Below are 20,629 nucleotides of genomic sequence, written 5' to 3'. Positions count from 1 at the left end.
AGCAAACACTGAAAAGATGTTAACTGTGTTAAATTTAGACAAGGGATCAGTACTATCAAGCACAGAAAAGTTCCAGTGAAAATTCAGGAGATGGCAAGTTTAATGCTTAGGAAGCACAGCTCAGAAGACTCATCAACAAGCATTCAAATCCCAAACACAGTAGTGACTCGAGCAAGTGACTAAAACAGTTTTCTCATTTATAAAATACTAGTGAAGAAATTTTAATGTGATTATTATTCTAGTTTAGTGCTTGGTGATAGGGATTGGACACAGAGCTTTCTCTATCACTGAGATGTCTTAAATCGTTTTTATGCCTAATAAATGAGTATATGGCACGAGGAAAGTTCTAAGAAATGAAAGCAAGGTTGAAACACTTTTTGCAGACCTGTGAATGCAAACTATCAATTAAGCTTATAATAAGTACCATTTCAGCAAAGGCCCAGGGATTTGAACTCTGGCAAAAGAAGAATATGGTTACCTGGAAAGGCAGGCTTTAGTAACAGCATTATGGAGGTTTTCATTAGGATACTGTGATAGCCGGCGAGAGATTCTCAACAGCTGACGGGTAGAAAGTGATGATGCCAAGGACTGTGCCTATCAAAAGGCAAAGAGAGCCTGCTAAGAATCTTGCTTCAACTTCCTAATGCCCCTGTAGCTGGGCATCAGGGCACAGTTCACTATTCCCAAGGGACAAGGCCAAACTTAAACATGTTCCAGTAATGAGTTATGAGTAAAAATAGAGACCAATTTATACTTAAAATAGCCTTAAAGATAATCTTAATTTATAAAACAGCATTCACCAATTAAATTTAATTGAGGTATTTTAATGGGAAGTGAGTAGGGAAGGATGTTTTCTATATGGGTTATACCTGTCTTACAAATAACCCTTATGTATAATTGACTAGTCTCACTTTTTCTTCTTCACACAGCTGATTTGTGTAAGATACTCTGAAAATGCTTAGAGCTTTAAGCAAATCTGTAGTTTCTGAAATAGAAAAAAGGAATTGTGGACAGTTTAAGTTGTTGACCATGAAGATGTCAACGAGTTTGAAATTTGAGTGGCATATGCTATCTGGAACCTTTTTCTTAAAATTGCCAGAATACTTTCATTTCATTTTCTTGCACTTCCCCCAAATTACAGTTACTGATGCAGAACTTAGGTTCTAGTAAGTGCTTAGTAAATACTTGCTGACTTGAACTTGAAATTCTTTGGTAGGCAGTGCAATAAAATGGTCAAGTTTATAGGCTTTTATGTGAAACAAGTCAGATTCTTATTTATTAGCTATGTGACATTGACAAATTACTTAATTTATCCAAGTCTCAGTTTCCTCATCTTTGAAATGACACTAATAATATCCTCCCCTAAAAAAACTCACCTGAGGACTAAATTCTAAAATGATTCCAATGCATTTAGCACAGGTCAAAAATATAGGAGTGGCCAACAAATTACAGAGGAGTCTAACAGCCTCTTTATAATGAAAGCAACCAGACATAAGGACAGTAGGAGACATCGGCATCATGAATGAATCGGATAGTTTCTGGCCTAGTTTGCAACTCAGATCAACACTATGGTTTAAGCCAGAAGACTATGGTTTAAGCCAGAAGCACTTCTGAAGCTGCTGGACTTTGAGGAAGCACTGCAGGCCAGGGTGAAATGCTACAGAAGGGGATAAGGGCAGCAAAGCGCCCCCAGCACCTTAAGCATAAGAGAAGACAACTCTGGAAAACAAGGGGTTCAAAATGGATAAGGGGGAAATATGGAAGACACATTTAGGTAAGGTCATCTCAGTAAGCCCAAGGGAGAAAAACATGAACTGACTTCTCAAACATTTCACAGCTTCATGAAATCGTTTCATGTTGCTAGTACTGTTTTGGCTACAGTACAAGTTAAACAGTCCTTTGGGACTGAATTGGGAACATGACCACTGCCTATGGCATAACCTTATTTTCTGCCAAAGAACAAATCATACGTTTCAAAGAACTCATTTACAAGCAAACATTTGGTGACTCCTTGTTTTCAACAAATTTGCATTCTTGTCATAGAGACAATATTTAAATACAAGGGACCATAAATTTTCAATTCAATAGTACATAATATAACTTAACGCTAAAATAAGGAAAACAATTGACAAATACTACCCTGGCTTAAAATGCTCAAGTGAGCAGAAGAGACGCCATGAACAAAGGCATGAAAGCAAGAAGAGTACAGACCACACAGATCATGAGGGCATCAGGCTAGCTCTCCATGCACGCTGTTGAAAGGCTTTCAAACCGCAAGAACCTGTGTGGAGTATGGCCTTATTTCTAAAGGCAGCAGCACTGCACTGCGTGCAAAGTACTAGTATGATTTCAGAATGAGAATAATACTGGCCTAACTGTTAACTTAAATCAGCAGTTGAAAGATACAGACAACTGAGACCGGAAACAGAAGATTCCTTCATTAATCTGCCTACAAAAAGACAAAGCCCAGGAGGGTGGATCTCTGTGGGTTCAAGGCCAGCCTGGTCTCCATAGCAAATCTAGGCCAGTTGTGGCTACAGGGAGACCCTGTCTCAAAACAACAACAACAACAAAATCCCAAAGCCCTACGGGACAATTATACCAAGACTGAAGAGAAAGGAGGCAGGCAATGGCTCAAAGGAGCTGCTGAGTGACTGTACATGAGGAAGAAGGGGGAGCTACAGATGAACTTCCATGGTACGACAGAAAGTATCAGAGGCTTCCAAAATTCCCATCCTTTATATATCTAGAAACATGAAAAGTTCCTATGCTAATCAAGAAAATATCTGCCAAATGACCTCAAATAGGACTCTCTAAACAGAATCCTTATAAGCTAAGGGAACGTTCTAGCACCCAACCTCCTAATCTCATTCTAGCTGACACTGAATTCAGGCCTCCCATTTCTTCCCAGCGACTGCTGAAGGTTTCTCCTGGGTTTGAAGAAAAGCAAGCATTTCAGCTGATAGTACCAAAATCCTTTACAATATATCCAGTGTTTAAAAGAAAATCAAAATTAGTGGTTGAGCCATTTTGATGTTGAATAAAGGACTCAGTAATTTCTACTGTCAGATTATCAATTAAAAATTGAGAGTGTACCTTAATTTAAAAGTTCCTAATGTATTTAACATTTACAATATCAAATTTCTAACTGTAATTTCATCTTGCAGAAAGGAGGGTGAGAACGTGAAGAACTTTCCCTTAGTTACCATGGTTATGCAAGTTAAAAGCACACCTCAAAGGGTTTCTCATATTAGCACAATTATTAGTATCTCAGCTTAAGAATATAAAGGATGTCATCAGAAATGAACAAAAATAACTTCTCCTTAAAGAATTATTTCTGTTATTAAAAAATGTAACATTCCCAGGAGAGAAAAGCCTAGAAATAATCTCTTAATAAATTAGTAATTAATAAATTTTTCATTCATTCCTCAAAGATTTTAGCATCTTTTATGTGTCAGACACCAGGTTGGAAAAAAGGAATAAAAGACTGAACAAGACCCAGACTCCATGAATTCAATTACTAATTGGAGAGCTAAAAATATACTGTAATGTAACAGCGATAGGTCAGAGTCTGAAGTACATGTGAGTAATGAAAGCAGATTAGAGGTGCAGGTAACTTCTGCCTAGGGGACCGAGACAGACCTGGCAGGGTCCTTATGAAACAAGTAAATGGACAAAAACAAAAAAACACATTTCAGGCATTTCCCAAAGCAGAGACATTTTAATGTGTGCTAGAGTTAAAAAGTAGCAAAATAAGGTGTGCCGAGCTAGGGAGAGCAAAAGCAATGCATCCCTTAAATACCAGAATGAAAGGAAGAACTCCTGAAATGAATCAAGAAAGATCACTCCCAGGGTAATATGGAAGATTCATTCATTCATTCATTCATTCATTCATTCGATAACTTTTGAATACCTACTGTGTTGCAAGCTAAGACCTTGATTCTGAAGATACCACAGGGAACAAAACAAACAAAAATCCAACTCAGGGTAAACAAACAGACAACAGAAAGGGACTAAAACATGTCTATTATGTAGGGCTTATTCATAGGTCATAAGTCTTATTACCTATGAATCAAGGCAGACAAAGGGATAGGAACACAACAGGGAAGAGGGGCTTGAGGCATCGATGGCTCAGTGGTTAAGAGCACTAGCTGCTCTTGCAGAGGACACAGGTTTCATTCCAGCATCTATATTACAGTTAACAACCATCTATAACTGCAGTTCTGGAGGATCCGACGCCCTCTTCTGACCTCTGCAGGCATTGTACAACATGGGTGCGCTTACATACATGCAGGCAATATAGTCATACACATAAAATAAAAATAATAAATGAAATATATTTTTTGAAAAGCAGGGAGGAAATTCACCTCTGAAACAGACTGACTCAGAAAAGCCTGGCTGGGTAGGTGGTGCCTGAACAAATCTGAAAGGGGCACGGGAGTAGAGCAATCTGGTAGAGGGAAATGCAGCAGCCAGGCAGGCACTACTATGTTCAAGAACAGCAAAGACTGGAGGGCTTGCTTTCCTAGTGCCAGAATTTGCTCTGCAGCCTGCTGGAGGAGCAAAGTCATCAACAGTCTTGGCCAGCTGTGAACTCTGGGAGCTACTATAATGACTGGTTGCCCAGATATGTCCACTGGTAAATAGTGGCATGAATGCTATGGGAGTAATAACAGCTTTCTAATTGGACTTAAGGCCTGTTCCACAGGAGGGAGCCCATGCCTGGTACTATAAACCCAGCCAGAACTCACAGCTGGGGAGGTCATAGGCCCTAGTACTATGATTTTGCTAAAGGGGCAGTATTAAATTGCCTTTGAAATAGGTATCTTTATACCCACAGACTAGTGCCACTTTCACTCTCATCAGAGAAGCATCTTTATGCAGCAGATGGTAGTTAATATAGAAACTCACAATAAGAAAAAGTGAACAGAGTGAGTTAGTGCTTATCCCTAAGCAGGACATCTATATCACACTACCTCCCAAGGCTCAGGGCACATTGTAGAAAAGGGGGAAGAAAGATTGTAAGAGCCAAGGTTGGTAAGACTGCTGATAAATATAATGACTTCTGGACATGACAAGGCTGTTGTACTCATGAACTCACAGGATCTTGGTTGCTGATGTAATATCTGCACAAGATCAAGCCAATCAACACTCCAGCATGGAAAGGGAATATGCTCACAGGGTTCCACCTCTAGCTGAGGAGTCATTGGCAACTGACAGTCAGTGAAGGAGGGACAGTCAGTTTTCTTTAGCTGTGTAGCCCATGGCAGGCTCTCCATACTCCCAGAGCTTGGCTCCTACACTGATGTGCATACAAGTAGCACTAATTGGACTCAGTGGGTTATGAAGAAAAAGAGGAGAAGGAGAAGACACATGAAGTTGAGAGGGAGATGGGGGACGGAAAGGAGGAGTTGCAGAGGTTAGCAGCAGATGGATATAACCTAAATATGTAATATCCATGTATGAAATTAGCAAAGAATAATTTTAAAAAATGTTAAATAACAGCAATGAGAATGACACAGCTAAAAAGAATGGGGGGGGGGTTAAAACAAGGTCCCAAAGTAATTAGCAGACCTATGACAGTTAGATATGGTCCCATGTCTGTCCCCCACTCCCCACAACATATAGACATCCACATAATTGATAGAGCTTATGAATGTTACTTTCTAAGACAAGTAGTCTCTGCAGATAAGATTAAGGGTATTTAAAATAAGGCCATCATCCTGGATTACTCAGGTGACCCCTAAATGTAATCTTAACACATCTCTGTAAAAAGGGGCAGAAGAAAATTTGACAAAGATACACAGAAGAAGGTGATGGAATATGGAGGCAGGATTGACACGAGGCCATAAGTCAAGGGATGCTGACAGCAACCAAAGCTGAAAGGAGCAAATAATAGGTTCTCCTGGAGCTCCCAGGGAGTTCAGCTCTGCCGACACTTCAGTCTTATCTCAGTCATACTGATTTGTCCAGACAGAAAAATTTCTCTCTTTAGCCACAGATTTTTTTTTAATGGTAATTTATTAAAGCAGTCATAGGAAACTAAAAGAAAGCTATGCGATACACAGTTATTACTGGTGAAGAGGGCAGTGGAGAGGAAACGATACTACTCCAGGAGAAAGATTATGAAATCTAAGACAAGAACAATTACTGAGAGCAGATAAGAAAGCAGGTGCAAACTCATGCTGAATTGCAGAGACCTGCCATCAGATTCAGTGAAACATCATCGGCAGGGCATGGACTCAGTAATGATGTCCTTTAAGGTAGTAACTGGGCAAACAGACTATTAACAGTCAGGAAACTAAATCAGGAACATGAACAGACTGAAAGAAAAAATGTTAGTTCTCTATGTTGCGTTTACAGCTATCTGAAGTATCCAGTTGACAGGGAAAGAAACTGGCATTTATGAACAGTTACTAAGGGGGAATTTTTTACGTATATTTTTATGTTTAATCACTGCAACCTTCTTATGATGCAGATGGCAGTGTTTCCATTAACAGATGAAAACAAGGCCTCACAGAGTAAGAGAGTAACTGCCCTTGGGTTGGCGAGATGGCACAGTGGGTAAAGGTGCCTGCTGCCATATTAGATTCCTGGAACTCACAAAGGTTGGAAGGAATGACAGCCTCGAGTTGCCCTCTGACCGCAACATTCGTGCTGTGGTGCACACGTATACACACAATTAATTCTAATTAATTAAGTAAAAAAAGAATGATTGTCTTTTTTCTGTCCTAAGATGGAAATACAAAGAATACATTGGTAAAGACAAAATAGAGGCTCAAGACAAAGACACAGGCATTAACTTAGAGACGGAACTTAGAGCTGTAAGCCTAGAAGATGCTCTGTAGAGAATAAAACAAAGAGACAGAGCAGATCCACAAGAACCCCAAGTATTCCTCTGAAGCTAAAAGTCATTCTCCCTTGCATGAGCCATGGATAGAAGAGATGCTAAAATCACTGAAATCAGAGTTATGCTGCTCTATAGCACAAAGCATAGCATATGGAATAAAAACACCAGCGTAAAAACAGCTTTTCAAGCAACAGCATGTCAATGATAGAAAATCTGTGAGAAAAGCCCAGACTTACTGTTGGATCCTGGGTCTCTCTGAGTTTGTGTGTAAATGATAACAATTTCTCCAAAGCTTCCTGAGGTATATTTGGGACCTATTTTATAAGAGTGAAAAAAAAATAGGAAGAATCAATTGGATTTCTGATCAGTCAGCCAGAAACAATGACTATTTAGCAAATAATATTAGAAATACATTTTTAGCAATTCTTTTGGCTATTGGGTCCATGAATAAAGCTGTGTCATCAACATCTCAGGAAACACATAAGCCCTGCGTTCCTTTAAAGAATCAGGCAAATAAAACCAGCTACCTCTTTTCCATATGCAACTCAATCACCAGACTGACAGGAGGCTCTAACTCAAGCATACCATGAAAACCTTCCTATTTCCCGCTTTGTTAGCTTCTGCATGGTTCTTTAAGGTCTTCAGGCGTTTTCTTACTGAAACCAAATTCCTTTATTTAGTAGAATATTTATATAAGTTATATAATTTTATTTCTGTAACATATATAATTACTAAGTGGCCTAAGGTACTCTCATATGCAAAATGGATGTTCAAAATGTTTATCTTTCTCAGACTTTTAAAATACATCTTTACTGAGTGTGGTGGCTCATGCCTGTAATGTCACCACTTAGGAGGCTGAGGAAAAAGGATCATCAAGAGTTCAAGGCCAGTCTAGGCTAAAGAGTAAGAACTTGTCTCCATAAAACACAGGAATAAAACACACACTTGACAGCCATGATCAACGCAACAAACTGTGAAGAGCAGATGCACAAACAACACACATTTCTTTCAATGATAATAAACTTTAATGTAAATCACTTTGTTAAACTATAAACAATTTTTATTTAAGCAATGATTTTTTTTTAAACTTAAGAGAATCATAAAGATGTTAAACAATGGCCTAATGTAGCCATTTTGAAAATATACTGGTCTCTTTGGTCGTTTAAGTAACTGGAATTTTAAAAAATTCTACTTATATTTCCCACGGTGTAGGAAGTAGCATTACCATCATTATCAAATAAAGAAACCTGATTAATTTATCTGAGATCTGGAAGCCACTATATAGAGGGAATCATATATCTAGAGCCAAGGTGTTGAACCCTGAAGCCTATGCTTTCATTCACAGTTACCCTCGCACAGAACACAAAATCAATCAAATCCTTCAATGATTTCAAAGAGAATGGGTTCAGTTATGCAAGTGTTAATTAGTAGTGATACAGACTAGCACAGTCCAGTAGAACTCTCTATGATTATGGAAAATGTTTTTTCTCTAATACTGTAGCCAAATCTGTCCTAGTGGCTGCTAAGCACTTCAACTGTACCTGAGAAACTCAGTTTTGGAAATTTTATTTCCTGTAGGTAGTGGTATTCCATTAACAGTATACTTCTAGACCTCCCAAGGAGCTAAACGCAATGCTGGGTTAAGGCAGACACTGCAATCATGGCTCTTATACTACAGCCATCCAGAGACTATAAGATTATAGTCCTGAAGGGGACTGGACAACTTCAAAAGAAAATAGCTACAGACACTAGCTTAGAGCAGGCCCTGACTCTTACCATTTCTTTAATCACTTGGAATTCTTCACTTTTGACAAGTGGTTTCATGTGATGGAAAAAGAACATGGTTAAGAATTCTGGTCCCAGCCACTGCTGTGTTGTACTTCCAATAACAGGGGGCTCTGCCAAAGCGATGATTCTGAAGGAGGGGTGGATAGGAAAAATGGATCTAAAAGAAGGAAAATAAGAAAAACAAAACATAACTTTTCACATTAGAAATTGTGTTATGAGAGATGGAGCCTAGGAGTGATAAGCCTGTCATTCCATAAATAATGTCAAAGTTATTATTCAAAAAATGGGCTTTGTAAAGCAAAGTAGGATACTGCAAGATTGAGTAAAAAATGGAATAATTACTGAATACTAATAAAAGTACAGTACGTGTTTATGAAAGTCCAATCCTCCCACAAATCACTGCTTTTGTTATGCCTACAATACATTATCTCTGAAATTCCTTGAAATAAAATCACACCTTCATAGTCATTACATAGGTTCACTCCTTATTTATTCATCTAAAATCTTCTCAAAACCTGTTTTGCAAAAAGCCCACTCTACATCAGTTATAGAGAGTCTAAAAAGCATCATTTTTGGATAGAAGAGACTTTTGCTAAATATAGAAAATTTCAGTAGCATATGGGGTTATAATACATTAAAATTAGATCATGAAAATTTAGAAACTAAAAAGTTAAAGAGAATTGAACTTTTATATAATTTACTCATCACTGATTAAAAAAAATGCTAGAATTTTGAAACTGATCTCTTAAGAAGTCTGCTGGAAAATGAGAGGAAGTATATAAACAACTTCAAACACAGAAGGGAAAAGAGTAAGAGCTCCGAGGCATAGAGGAGTAACTTGAATGTCTGGAGGTGAAGGAACAAACGCTTCTACGATGATTGAACCAGCTGGGCGATACTGTCAGCTTTTAATCAACCCTCCCTAAAAAAGCTGGTGGTAATATGCTTTTAGAGGGCAATATAGTTCTTGCTGAGAGAAAAGAGAGATGAAACTCATGATTGCCAAGTGTCCTAGTTTGTTCTTTATTGCTGTGACAAAATACTCTGACCAATACCAACTTGGGGAGGAAAGGGTTTATTCAGCTTACATCTCCCAGGTCACAGTTCATCAGGAAGTCCACGGTAGGAACTCAGGGCAGGAACCTGGAGGCAGGAGCTGGAGCACAGGCCATGGAGGAACGCTGCTTACTGGCTTGCTCCCCTGGCCTCTGCTCAGCCTGCTTTCTTATGCAACACAGGCCCACCTGCCCAGGGGTGGCACCACTCACAGTGGGCTGGGCCCTCCCACATCACTCATCAAGAAGATACCCCTCAGACATGGCCATAGGCCAGTCCAATAGACACAATTCCCCAACTGAGGCTCCCTAAACTTAGGTGTGTCAAGTTGACACTAAAGCTATCCAGCACACCAAGGTTTTCAGAAAAACAAAAATACAGGTATATAATGGGCATTTCATCACTAATACTTTCAGTAAAATGCAAGAGTTTTGTGGTTATGTCAAAATCAGGAGGGGGACCTGTGTAAACCAAAAAAGCTCTGAAGAGTTGAGACAGAGGAAGCTGTGTAAGACAGTGGGCAGAACCACCAAATACCAGCTATATGGATCAGAGCTCTATAGGCCATAGCTTAACTGTAAACCAGGGAAAGCAACTTCAGGACAGCCATCTGAAGGATAAAGACTGAATGAATTCATAGAAGCTCACAGTGATTTCATTTCTCTTGACTTAAAAAAATATATACAATAAATATATAGAAATAAGTGTGTGTGTGTGTGTGTGTGTGTGTGTGTGTGTGTGTGTATACTATCAGAGCCTGAATCTGCCCAAAAAGTTTGTTCTAGAAAAGCAGAGAAGGATACAACAGGGATATTCTGGTCTCTTAGGGTAGTGATCAGATAGTATTAAAGCAGATTCTAGACACAGGATCCTGAGATTGGAAAGCTAAGAAGGCACGTTACTCCACTTCTTTTTTTAAGGATTTTATTTATTTACACAGTGTTTTGCCTGCATGTATTTAAGTTCACTCATGTATGCAATGCCTGTGGAAGTCAGAGGATGGTGTTGTGATTCCTTGGAACTAGAGTTGTTAGCCCCCACGTGTCTGCTGGGAATGGAACCCAGGTCCTCTGCAAGAGCAGACAGTGCTCTTAACCACTGAGGCATCTCTTCAGCCTCGGGTTAGTTAGCTAAGTAGTTTGCTAAATCCAGATGAGTGTCATGAGGCTCAGCAACAGATGTTGGATTCATCATTGATCCCTCTGACTCTAGCTGAGAAAGAAGATAAGGAGGCACAGGACTCTGTTTGGCTACAGAAAATTAAAGCTGCAGATACAATTAGAAACAGCAAATCAGGGAATAAACAGTCAAAATCCAACATTCGCCCAAAAGGGGAAGTCCAATCTATATCCTTAAACTAGAGAAGCAGGTAGTAGGTAACACAGCTGAGCTATGATATCAACAGTAGAAGAGCAGCTGAGGGCAAGCAAGCTGGGTGGTCAGAATTGAAATATGCTTATGGTTATTTGCAATCTCTGTTTACAGCTTGTATTTTAGTATTGGTTCCTACATGGCACCAGAGTGAGCAGGCACTGAGCAGAAAGGCACATGCTGATGATAAAAACAGCCACCACTGAATAACAGGACGAGAAGGACCTTTTTGTTTTCTAGTTTCTCTCTGAAGGCTTCCTTGTATACAAATAGTCATATGGAAAGTCATTTCCTGATGCTAAGTTCCCTACCTCATACTTCAAAGTGAATTAAGAAGCCACTGTGTAATACCAAAGCTGAAGAAGAGATACATGATTAAAACATAGAAAACAAAGCATTATAAATATATAAAATCAGGTTTAGGTTTAACTTCATTAGAACTGAACAATAACAACAAAACTGCAAAGACAATGAAAGATGTGGCTTACCTTCAGATAAGTATATATTATCTCCTAAGGATTAAAGATTTTAAAAGCTAAAAATTTATTATTTAAGTTTTTAGAATGTAAAATATCTTCTAATGTTCCTCATAATAAAACGGAATGAGTTATACAAAGTAGATAATAATCTCAAACAAACTTGAGTAAAAATTAAAAAATGAAACAAAAGAGTACATATGGTATGGTTCTAACTTTAAGAAAATTCAAGATATAATTAGTGAGCAGAAGAGGGTTCCTGGGAATGAGGAGGACAATGAGCTCTTAGAGATAGAAGGGAGGCCTGAACAGGGTATAAAGACACCTCAGGGAGTAGAGATATGTACATTGTCCTGACTGTGGTAATGGACTCACAGGCATAGACATATCAAAAATTATCAAATAGTACACTTTAAATATGCAGTTCCACAGGTCAATTACACCTAAACAAAACTAATAAAAAGGAAAGACTTCAGTAAACCCCAGTTCTTTGAAGCAAGTTATGATACTTTTTTGTTGAATATGCATTTAAGAAACTTGAAAGAATGGTATCTCTCCATAATTACCTGAATTGCAGCTGGAATAGGAGTTTAAAATCCTATAGTATATTACTAAGGTTCCCATACAAGTAATGTTACATAGATCTGAGCACAGGCCATATCTCCCTTTCTTTCTATGCAATGAAGTACATGTCATGGACACATTACTATCACACTTTCACACTGAACAAGATCCAGTGTGCTATATGGAAGAAAGGAGATAGAAATAAATGTGTGCTGCTACTTTTAATAACCATTATCACAAGACTCTTTTCTAAGTCCTTTAGTAAGAGGGACAAAGGAAGAAAAGGAATAAGAACTAAAAACATGAGTCTCCTACTGACAGCCTAAACCTGGTACAGAACGAAGCTACGAGAGGAGCTGCATTCTCTGGATCAACAGACAAACTTAGAACACGAACTACAAAGTAATTATATCTTGCACAGGGACAGGGCTTAAAAACTGTTCCTTGACCATGAAAATATTCAGGATTGTTTTTAAAAAACCAGAATTTCTTCAAGGCTTTGTGTTTGTTCTTCGTGGGCTAATTTACTAGAAAAGACATGCTGAAGTTTCTGGGAGGGTCAGACAGAATATTCATACTGTAATTATTATCTTCAAACATGGGTAAGTGTAAAAATAAAAGGGCCAAGAGAATATAATTGATGGAGAATTTTCAAATGTTATGATTCATCACTAATCAAAAAAGGCTGAGACTATTAACTGTTTTCAACAACAATCAATAAAAATAAAACATTCAATAAAAATAAAACCGGCTAGAGTGTATGTAGCATGACTAGGACAGGCCACTCATCTATATCGCTTCCCTGCTTAATCAGCAGGAAAGGACACATTTAGTAGCCTGGTGTTTGTACTCCCTCTTTCACCAAAATAAGTTATTCTCATTAAAGGAAGCAGCTCTATTTTGGTACTTATTTCCTGCAAGAAATACAGGCATGGTTGGTATCTGGCATGTGTGGCCATCACACTATTTCTAACTGTCATGTCCATGCACTCCTGTAAAAGAGAAAATTATAGCATTTCTAAGGGGAGTTAGACAAATGACTGCTTGAGAAAACTATAAGAACCTTCAAAGCACTCTGGATATTATCAAGGTACACAATCTTAGGGAAGAACTGGTAAACAATGAGTGAGTCAGATATAATTGTTTTCAAACTAGATATCATATCATGAAGTTGAAAGGGTGGGGAGACCACAGCCAACACTGCTAATTCTGAAACCCAAAGATATCAGGACACCATTTTATCAAAGGGCATTGAAGTATTACTAATTCATAGATTTATATTGCCATCTTTAAAAGTCACCAATTACTTGAGCTTTCTAACCTCTATCTCAGGTTAAGATTACCAAGTAGTCTACTATGTGCCACATATTGTGACATTAGAAACAAAGAAATGAAAAGCAGAAGACAGCATCCTGACAAGACTAAAGTCCCAGGATCTAGTTATTTCCCGAGGCCCAACTACATCCCTGTCTTCCATTTTACTACATGAGATACTAGAGGTTTTCTTTCCAAACACAACTATAAAAACTGTTTCTATCTGGAAGCAAAAGCAGATATCGAAATTTACAACACTGGGTTGACAGGCAAAGATGCTCTTAAATCTCCATTACCATTATGTTACTCAAGTTCAACAAAATCATCCAAGCACTGCTATTGGAACAGAGCTTTAAAGTATAGAGGCACTAGACCACAAATCAGAAATTGTTCTCAGAATCTGATGCCTAGGAGGTAGATTTACTTGCCTGTACAAGACTATGGAAGTTATTCTATGAGGCAGCTGCAATGAGACAGCACTTCTGCCCACTCCTCCAAAATCCTTCCCTTAAACAACAAAAACCTCCCTTGCCAGTCTGCTTGTGACGGTTTTCTCTCTTAAAATCTCCCATAAGGAAATAAAGCATTAATCAAAGCAAAACAAAAGGTGAGTTTGTTTAAATACCATAAAAATAAAACTGCTGAGCTTCATTTTTTAATTTATTACAAAATGAAAGAACAGGTCATTTGAGCTTCTACTTTGTAGTCCAAATGCTGTTGCTCAGATTAGCATAGTAGATATGGAGAACATGGTTGGATATGGAGATAATGGGTTATAATTACTCAAAAGAACAACCTATGTACTAAATGAGTTTCCTCACTCAGTACAAATTTCTGCTTTTTCTACCCTATTATGTTCTTTGAGTTAGGCTGTTAGGCAGTAAACACGGTAACAAGATGTTACCCAAGAAACACAGCCCTGAAAGAAATACTGCCAAATGACTTAGTTGAATCTAACTCAACTGACTGTAGGAGACAAAAATAGGTTGCCAAATTAAATAAACAACCAGGGAAGGGTAAAGGAATTTACCATATTATTAGAGTGAGGAAGATTCTGTAATATGACTATGTCAATAACAACGGCAACAAAAGCTACTTATAATCATAAGAAAATATTGCTTCTTGGGCACAAAGAAGGAATACTGAGAAAAAAAGGCTCTCGATGGGGAGAAGTATTTTAAATATTTTATTTTCTTTTAAATTACGTGTATAGGTGTTTGAGTTTGTGAAAATGAATGTGTAGTGCTCATGGAGGTCAGAAGAGGGCATCCTGAAGAGCTGTCCTGCATGGGTGCTAGAAAGCAAATTCAGATCCCTTGCAAGGGTAGTATATGCTCTTAACTGCTGAGCCATCTCTCCAGCCCCTCAACAGGTAAAAATATTTTAGACAGGATAGAATCACTGTTAGAATATCTTGCCACTGAAAACTTAATGAAGGCCCAACAAATTGAAAGAACATGAGAGAGAAAAGAAGAAGAATGAGAAGCTATATGCAGAAGGTTTAACCTGCATCTAAATAATGAAAGGTATAGAGAAAGAAGAGCACAGGAAACCAGGGAGCTGTGAGCAGAGTCAGGTCTAAAACGGCATAGGCACTGCAAATATAAAATACAAGTTCAGAATATACCATGGGAAAATATGAAATTGATAGCATATGTGATTGATAAATATGAGTGTGTCTGAAGTATATGAGAAGAGATTTCACCAACAGGAAAAGTGTATGTGATAAAAAAGTGATTCATACATAGAAAACAGGATCACTTCCTGCTCAGTATTCCCACAACATGACTGTACAGAATTCTACTTTGACATTGAAACTATACTGTCATTACTTCTTTACACTTCTATCTTTTCATATGTAGGTAAATACTAACTTTAGCGAGGACAAGATATAAATATGGAGAAAAGGCAATTTTAATAGAGTAAATGACTTAGCCTTATGCTGTCATAACAAAAGAAAAGCTGAACAAAATTCTAAACAAAATAGGCGAGGAGAGTAAGGTGATGGAAGCAGATATGTTCAGTGGAAAGAGTCACTGAGTAACACCTAAATTTTATGTGCAGGAAATCAATGGATAATTTTTAACACTGAAAAGTCAAGAAAGATCAATGAAAGCCAATTGTTCAGTGATATGGAGGTAAATACCAGAAGAAATTGCTCAGAGCTGACAGTGGTGGCTTCTTGGAATGAGAAGTGGGAAATGAGAGACTCATAAAATTCATGACAGGGGACTGGTGTTTTTCATAAAATGCTTTGAAAGTTCCATCTGGCTCAATTCTCATGTATGTTTAAGATTAGTAAATAGTTAAGCACTGTTTTTAGGTATGTGAAGGGAAACAAGTATTGCTGTGATCCCTCTCTACTTTCTTGGAGTGACCAGACTGAGGGGAGCAGAGTATACATACTTGGGAGACTCAAAGGGATGGTGATAACAGCGAGGAACAGAGAAGGATGGACCACGAACCACTGTGAGCCAAACCTTAAGCACAAAGCTAAAAGGCCACTCTGTTCCCAAGAGTGTTTTTATTTGCAAAACTTTGTGTGACTATTAGGGAGAACTTAGATCCTTTTCACAGAAAAGAGTTGTCATTTCCTGAATATTTGGCAGAAGTAGAGAGTTCCTGATGTCCTAAGGAAAACTGCCCAGCAAGCTTGTGAGCTATTGCTCAACTGTATTCATCTGTCTGAAATATTTACTCTTCTCTGACTGGTGATTCACATGCAAATAATTAAAAATGTCTGGGTATTATTAATTAGAGGTACAGATCAAGAGAATCTCCATAACCCGCTGCCCTAAACACTAAACTACTTTCTGGAATTGATTTACAAAATTTGGTAAAGCACAGGAATTTGATAAAGCACAGCTTGATAAGCAGTTTTGTAATACAGTGAAATTCTTTTTTAAAATATTTTATTTATTATTTTCATTTTCTGTGTATGAGTGCTTTGCTTGCATGTATATAAGTTCATCTGTACTATACAGTGACTGAGGAGGTCAGAAGAGGGCGTCAGATCCCTGTGACCTGGAGTTACAGATGATTGCTAGCCACCATGTGGGTGCTAGGACTCAAACCCAGGTCCTCTGCAAGAGCAGCCAGTACTATTAACCACTGAGCCATCTCTCCAGCTCTTACAGTGAAATTCTTAATAATTCAGACAGAGGAGCTTTAAAATAGCCTTTCCAAGGCAAAAATTCAAGAAATTTTTAAAACAACAATTTGTTGAAAATGCACACTCATGAATCAATATACTTCATACTTATCTTTTGAATGATTTTCTTGTTTGAAATATGGCAGTGAGCTCTTTGGGAAATGGTAAACATTTAATTAAGTTACCTTAGATTAAATGATGAGGAGTTCTGAAATATACCAATCTCGAATTATTTGAAGAAACATAGAAATGCGTGTGGATGATGTATGTACTTGTTAGTGTGGGTGTGAGCATATGTTACATGCACTTATATATGGAGACCACAGGTGGACATCAAGCTTCTTTTCTTCATAGCTTTCCTTCCTTATTTATTTAATTTATTGAGACAAGACCTCACTATGTAGCCCTAGCTAGCTAGGAACTCACTATGAAAACCAGACTGCCCTCCAACTCACAGAGAACCACCTGCTTTGCTCCCAAATGCTGGTATTGAAGACGTGTACCACCACACCTGGCTTCCACCTTTATTTTGAGACAGGGTCTCTAATTCACCCTGAAGCTTATTTATTCAACTAGCTGGTCAGCCAATGAGCTTCAGGGATGTGCCTGACTCAGTGCCCCCATCCCTACTCTATGCTGGGTTACAGTCAGAGACACTGTGCCTGGCTTTTTATATGAGTTCCAGGGATCTGAATTCAGGTCCTCATGCTTCTGCAGCAGGCATTTTACTGATTGATCCATCTTCCCAGCCCTAAACTTTTCTAACTGTCTTTTGTAAATGTTTTCATTTTGTTTCCTGCTCCAGCATCCAGTCAAATCTCATCCATTGCATTTGACTGTTATATCTCTGAAAGGAAGTGCAAGGTAGCCACAGTGGGTCACGTTCCTTCAGAGGACAACCCCAGTAATGCTGATGACTTCCTAGGAAGGTTAGCCCAATTAACAGTGGGCCAAGCTGTTTTCTGGCTATGGGATACACATCACAAGGTCAAAACAGAACTGGCAGAGCCAGAGAGGAAGAATTGACTTCTTAAAAACATAGCTTAGACTCATATTTAAAAGCAGGCTGGGAATACAGAGTACAGATTAGAAACAGCCTCACGTTCTAGGCAATTACCATACCAAGGATATCAAATTAAGCCATTTGGTTATTTTTGTTGTTGTTTGATTCTATGTTCAGATAAATAATAAATAATACTACTTTCAACTTAGAAGGAGGTTATCAATAAGAATAATATACTCAGGACTGGAGAGATGGCTCAGCAGTTAAGGGCATTGGCTGCTACTGCAGAGAACCCAGGTTTGGTTCCCAGCATCCATATCTTGGCTAACAATCACCCGTAATTCCAGTTCCAGGCAATCCAACACCCTCTTCTGGCCTCTGTGGACACTGGGTGCATGTGTGTACTTACATGCATGCAGGCAAAACACTCATGCACATAAAAATGAAAGTAAATAAATAATATCCTGATCAAAGACCTCAATGTGAAGCCTGAAATTCTGAAACTGTTAGAAGAAAACATTGGCAATAACCCACAAGACATAGGTGTTGGAAAGGATTTTCTAAACTGACATCAACTGGTCAGCAAACAAGGTCAGGAATCAACAAATAGGACCTCATTAAACTAAAAGGCTTCTGTACATCAAAAGAAGCAACCAAAGAAGTGAAGAGAAAACCCACAGAATGGGAGAAAATCTTCACCAGCGACACATCTGACAGAGCTTTAACACCCAGAATAAATAACGAACTCAAAAAACAGAGAATCAAGACAAGAAGCAACCCAATTAAAAGATGGGCTAAGGAACTGAACAGAATTCTCAAAAGAATAAAGATGGCTAAGAAGCATCTTAAAAGGTGTTCAACATCACTAGCAATTAGGGAAATGCAAATTAAAACCATTCTAATATTTCATCTTACCCCAGTCAGACTGGCTAAAATCAAGAGAACAAATGATACCAAATTTGGAGAGGTTGTGGAGAAACGGGAACGCTCATTCACTGCTGGTGGGACTGCAAACTTGTTCAACCCCTATGGAAAGCAGTGTGGAGAACTCTTAAAAAACTACAAATGAACCTACCATTTGACCCAGTTATACCACTCCTTGGCATATACCCAAAGAACTCATCGTATTGCAGAGATACTTATACATCCATGTTTGTTGCTGCTCTTTTCACAATAGCTAAGGGATGGAAGTAACCTAAGTGTCCCTTAAGTGACAAGTGGATAATGAAAATGTGGTTCATTTATACGGTGGAGTTTTACTCAGCAGTAAAGAAAGATGAAATCATGAAATTTGCAGGTAAATGAATGGAACTAGAAATGGTTATAGTAAGTGAAGTAACACAGACTCAGGAAAAAAAAAAAAAAAAACCTGACATATATTCTCCCTCATATGTGGATTCTAGCACCAAATCCTGACAAGTGATTATGTATCCAAACATAACTACAGGAACCAGGATAATGAAAAGGAACCAGAGAGGTAAAGGAAAAGAAAGAATCTGAAAGATAAGAACTGTAGGAAACGTGTTAATAAGGGAAATACAGATAAAAATGGGGTTATGTTAAGGGGGGAAGGGAAGGTTATTCAAGGAACCTTGGGGATAAAGGGAAAGAAGGCGCTCAAGAGACGTGGGACCATAGGAGAAGGGAGAAAGGGGGAAAACGGGAGCACCTTAAATGGGGAAACCATGGTGGAAGGGTTAGACAATGCAAGAGATAAATAATGCCTAGCTACTTTTAAAAAACCAGAGGGAACCATATTAGTCCAACAACCTACTGACAAATTATATGTACAACCAGATCAAAGAATATATGTCTAGGCAAGGTTTATCTGAGAGAGTTTGGTGTTTGCCCAAGCTTTATCTACATGGCACATGGTAATTAAAAGTACCAGACTGGTGGAAATAACCTTCTTGGATGTTTAATAGCCATACTATGAGGCCTATACTAATTTGGACAGAGGGACACAAAGGACAGTTTTTGCTCCTTGTCCTCCTAGGATGACTAAGTTCCAGGGGACGATGAGCATCTCTCAAAATGTCCTGTAACTGTGGTTAGTCACCTGTTCTCTTGATCAAGGAGGCCGTGGAGACTCCACCAGATGGTCTTGAACCAGTGTCCAGCCTACAAAGAGGAGGGTCAACATAGAAGAAACATTTCCTCCATGCTTCGAAGCGAGGCCAGACATGGTCAAGCAGGACCTTTGACTTATCTTCACATAGACAGAACTGGCAAAAGAATGGAGCCAGGGGATCCTCCCAAGCCCATGTGACCCCTGGGAACAGATCCTCAAACAACCTTAAGAGTCAAAATAAATTGGTTTATCTGGGCCAATTGTAGGGTCTTAAACACCCAAAAGGAAAGTATAACCAAAGATTAATGAGGTCAATATAATTTTTTAAGAGTCCATATGTATAGCTAAAGGCTACATAACAAGAATGCCAGACAGGAGATACACCTTCCTTTGAGTTATTGGCCAGGGTGGCCCAAAAGACTCACAGACAGTAACCCATCATAGAACTGGGAAAATGAACAGCAGACCCCAATCTTATCTAAAGGAATATTGAAAACTGATTGCTGCTACATGAAGAACAGCTGATCTTCCTAAAACAAGAACCTCTAGAAATGGCTGACTAGATTCAGCAGATGGACAGGCACTGGGGAATGGCTGGGGACACCAACAACACAGTGGACAGTAACAGGGATGACAGAGTATATGGGCTCGGGGGTGGGGGCTATGGGAGGATGCAATTTGGGGAGTGGGTATATAGATGAATAAGATTGTGTGGGATGTTCTGTAGGAGATACACAAAAATAATCAACAAATTAAAAAGAAAAGACATATTTGAGGAGGAAGCATAAAAATTTACTTCATGTTAATTAGTAGAGGTGATAAACATTACCAGTGAAATCTACCTGATGACTTTATGTCCATACTCAGGTGCCAAGGATCTGAGTGTAACGGACTGTGACTAGTAATAATCAGATACACAGAGATTAAAGGCACATGTGCAAAAAAATAGTAGAAAAAAGTGAATTTTAAAATTGTTCATTATATT

General features: G+C 38.5%; 1 protein-coding gene across 2 annotated transcripts in view; it reads right to left on the bottom strand.

Annotated features, from left to right (window-relative positions):
• Positions 1-20,629, bottom strand: part of Vwa8 (von Willebrand factor A domain containing 8) — a 438,392-nt gene that overhangs the window by 262,539 nt on the left and 155,224 nt on the right. For both annotated transcript variants that reach the window (XM_008854688.3, XM_017794762.2), the window contains exons 15-17: positions 8,627-8,795; positions 7,087-7,164; positions 479-594 (exon numbers count right to left, since the gene is read on the bottom strand). In XM_008854688.3, coding sequence (XP_008852910.1) covers positions 479-594; positions 7,087-7,164; positions 8,627-8,795 — 363 coding nt within the window. The remainder of the gene's footprint in view (positions 1-478; positions 595-7,086; positions 7,165-8,626; positions 8,796-20,629) is intronic.

The sequence above is a fragment of the Nannospalax galili genome, unplaced genomic scaffold (assembly GCF_000622305.1).
Source record: "Nannospalax galili isolate Female #2095 unplaced genomic scaffold, S.galili_v1.0 scaffold386, whole genome shotgun sequence".
Classification (NCBI taxonomy): Eukaryota; Metazoa; Chordata; class Mammalia; order Rodentia; family Spalacidae; genus Nannospalax; species Nannospalax galili.
Note: the sequence above shows the minus strand (reverse complement) of the source record. Positions and strands in the feature narration are given on the sequence as shown.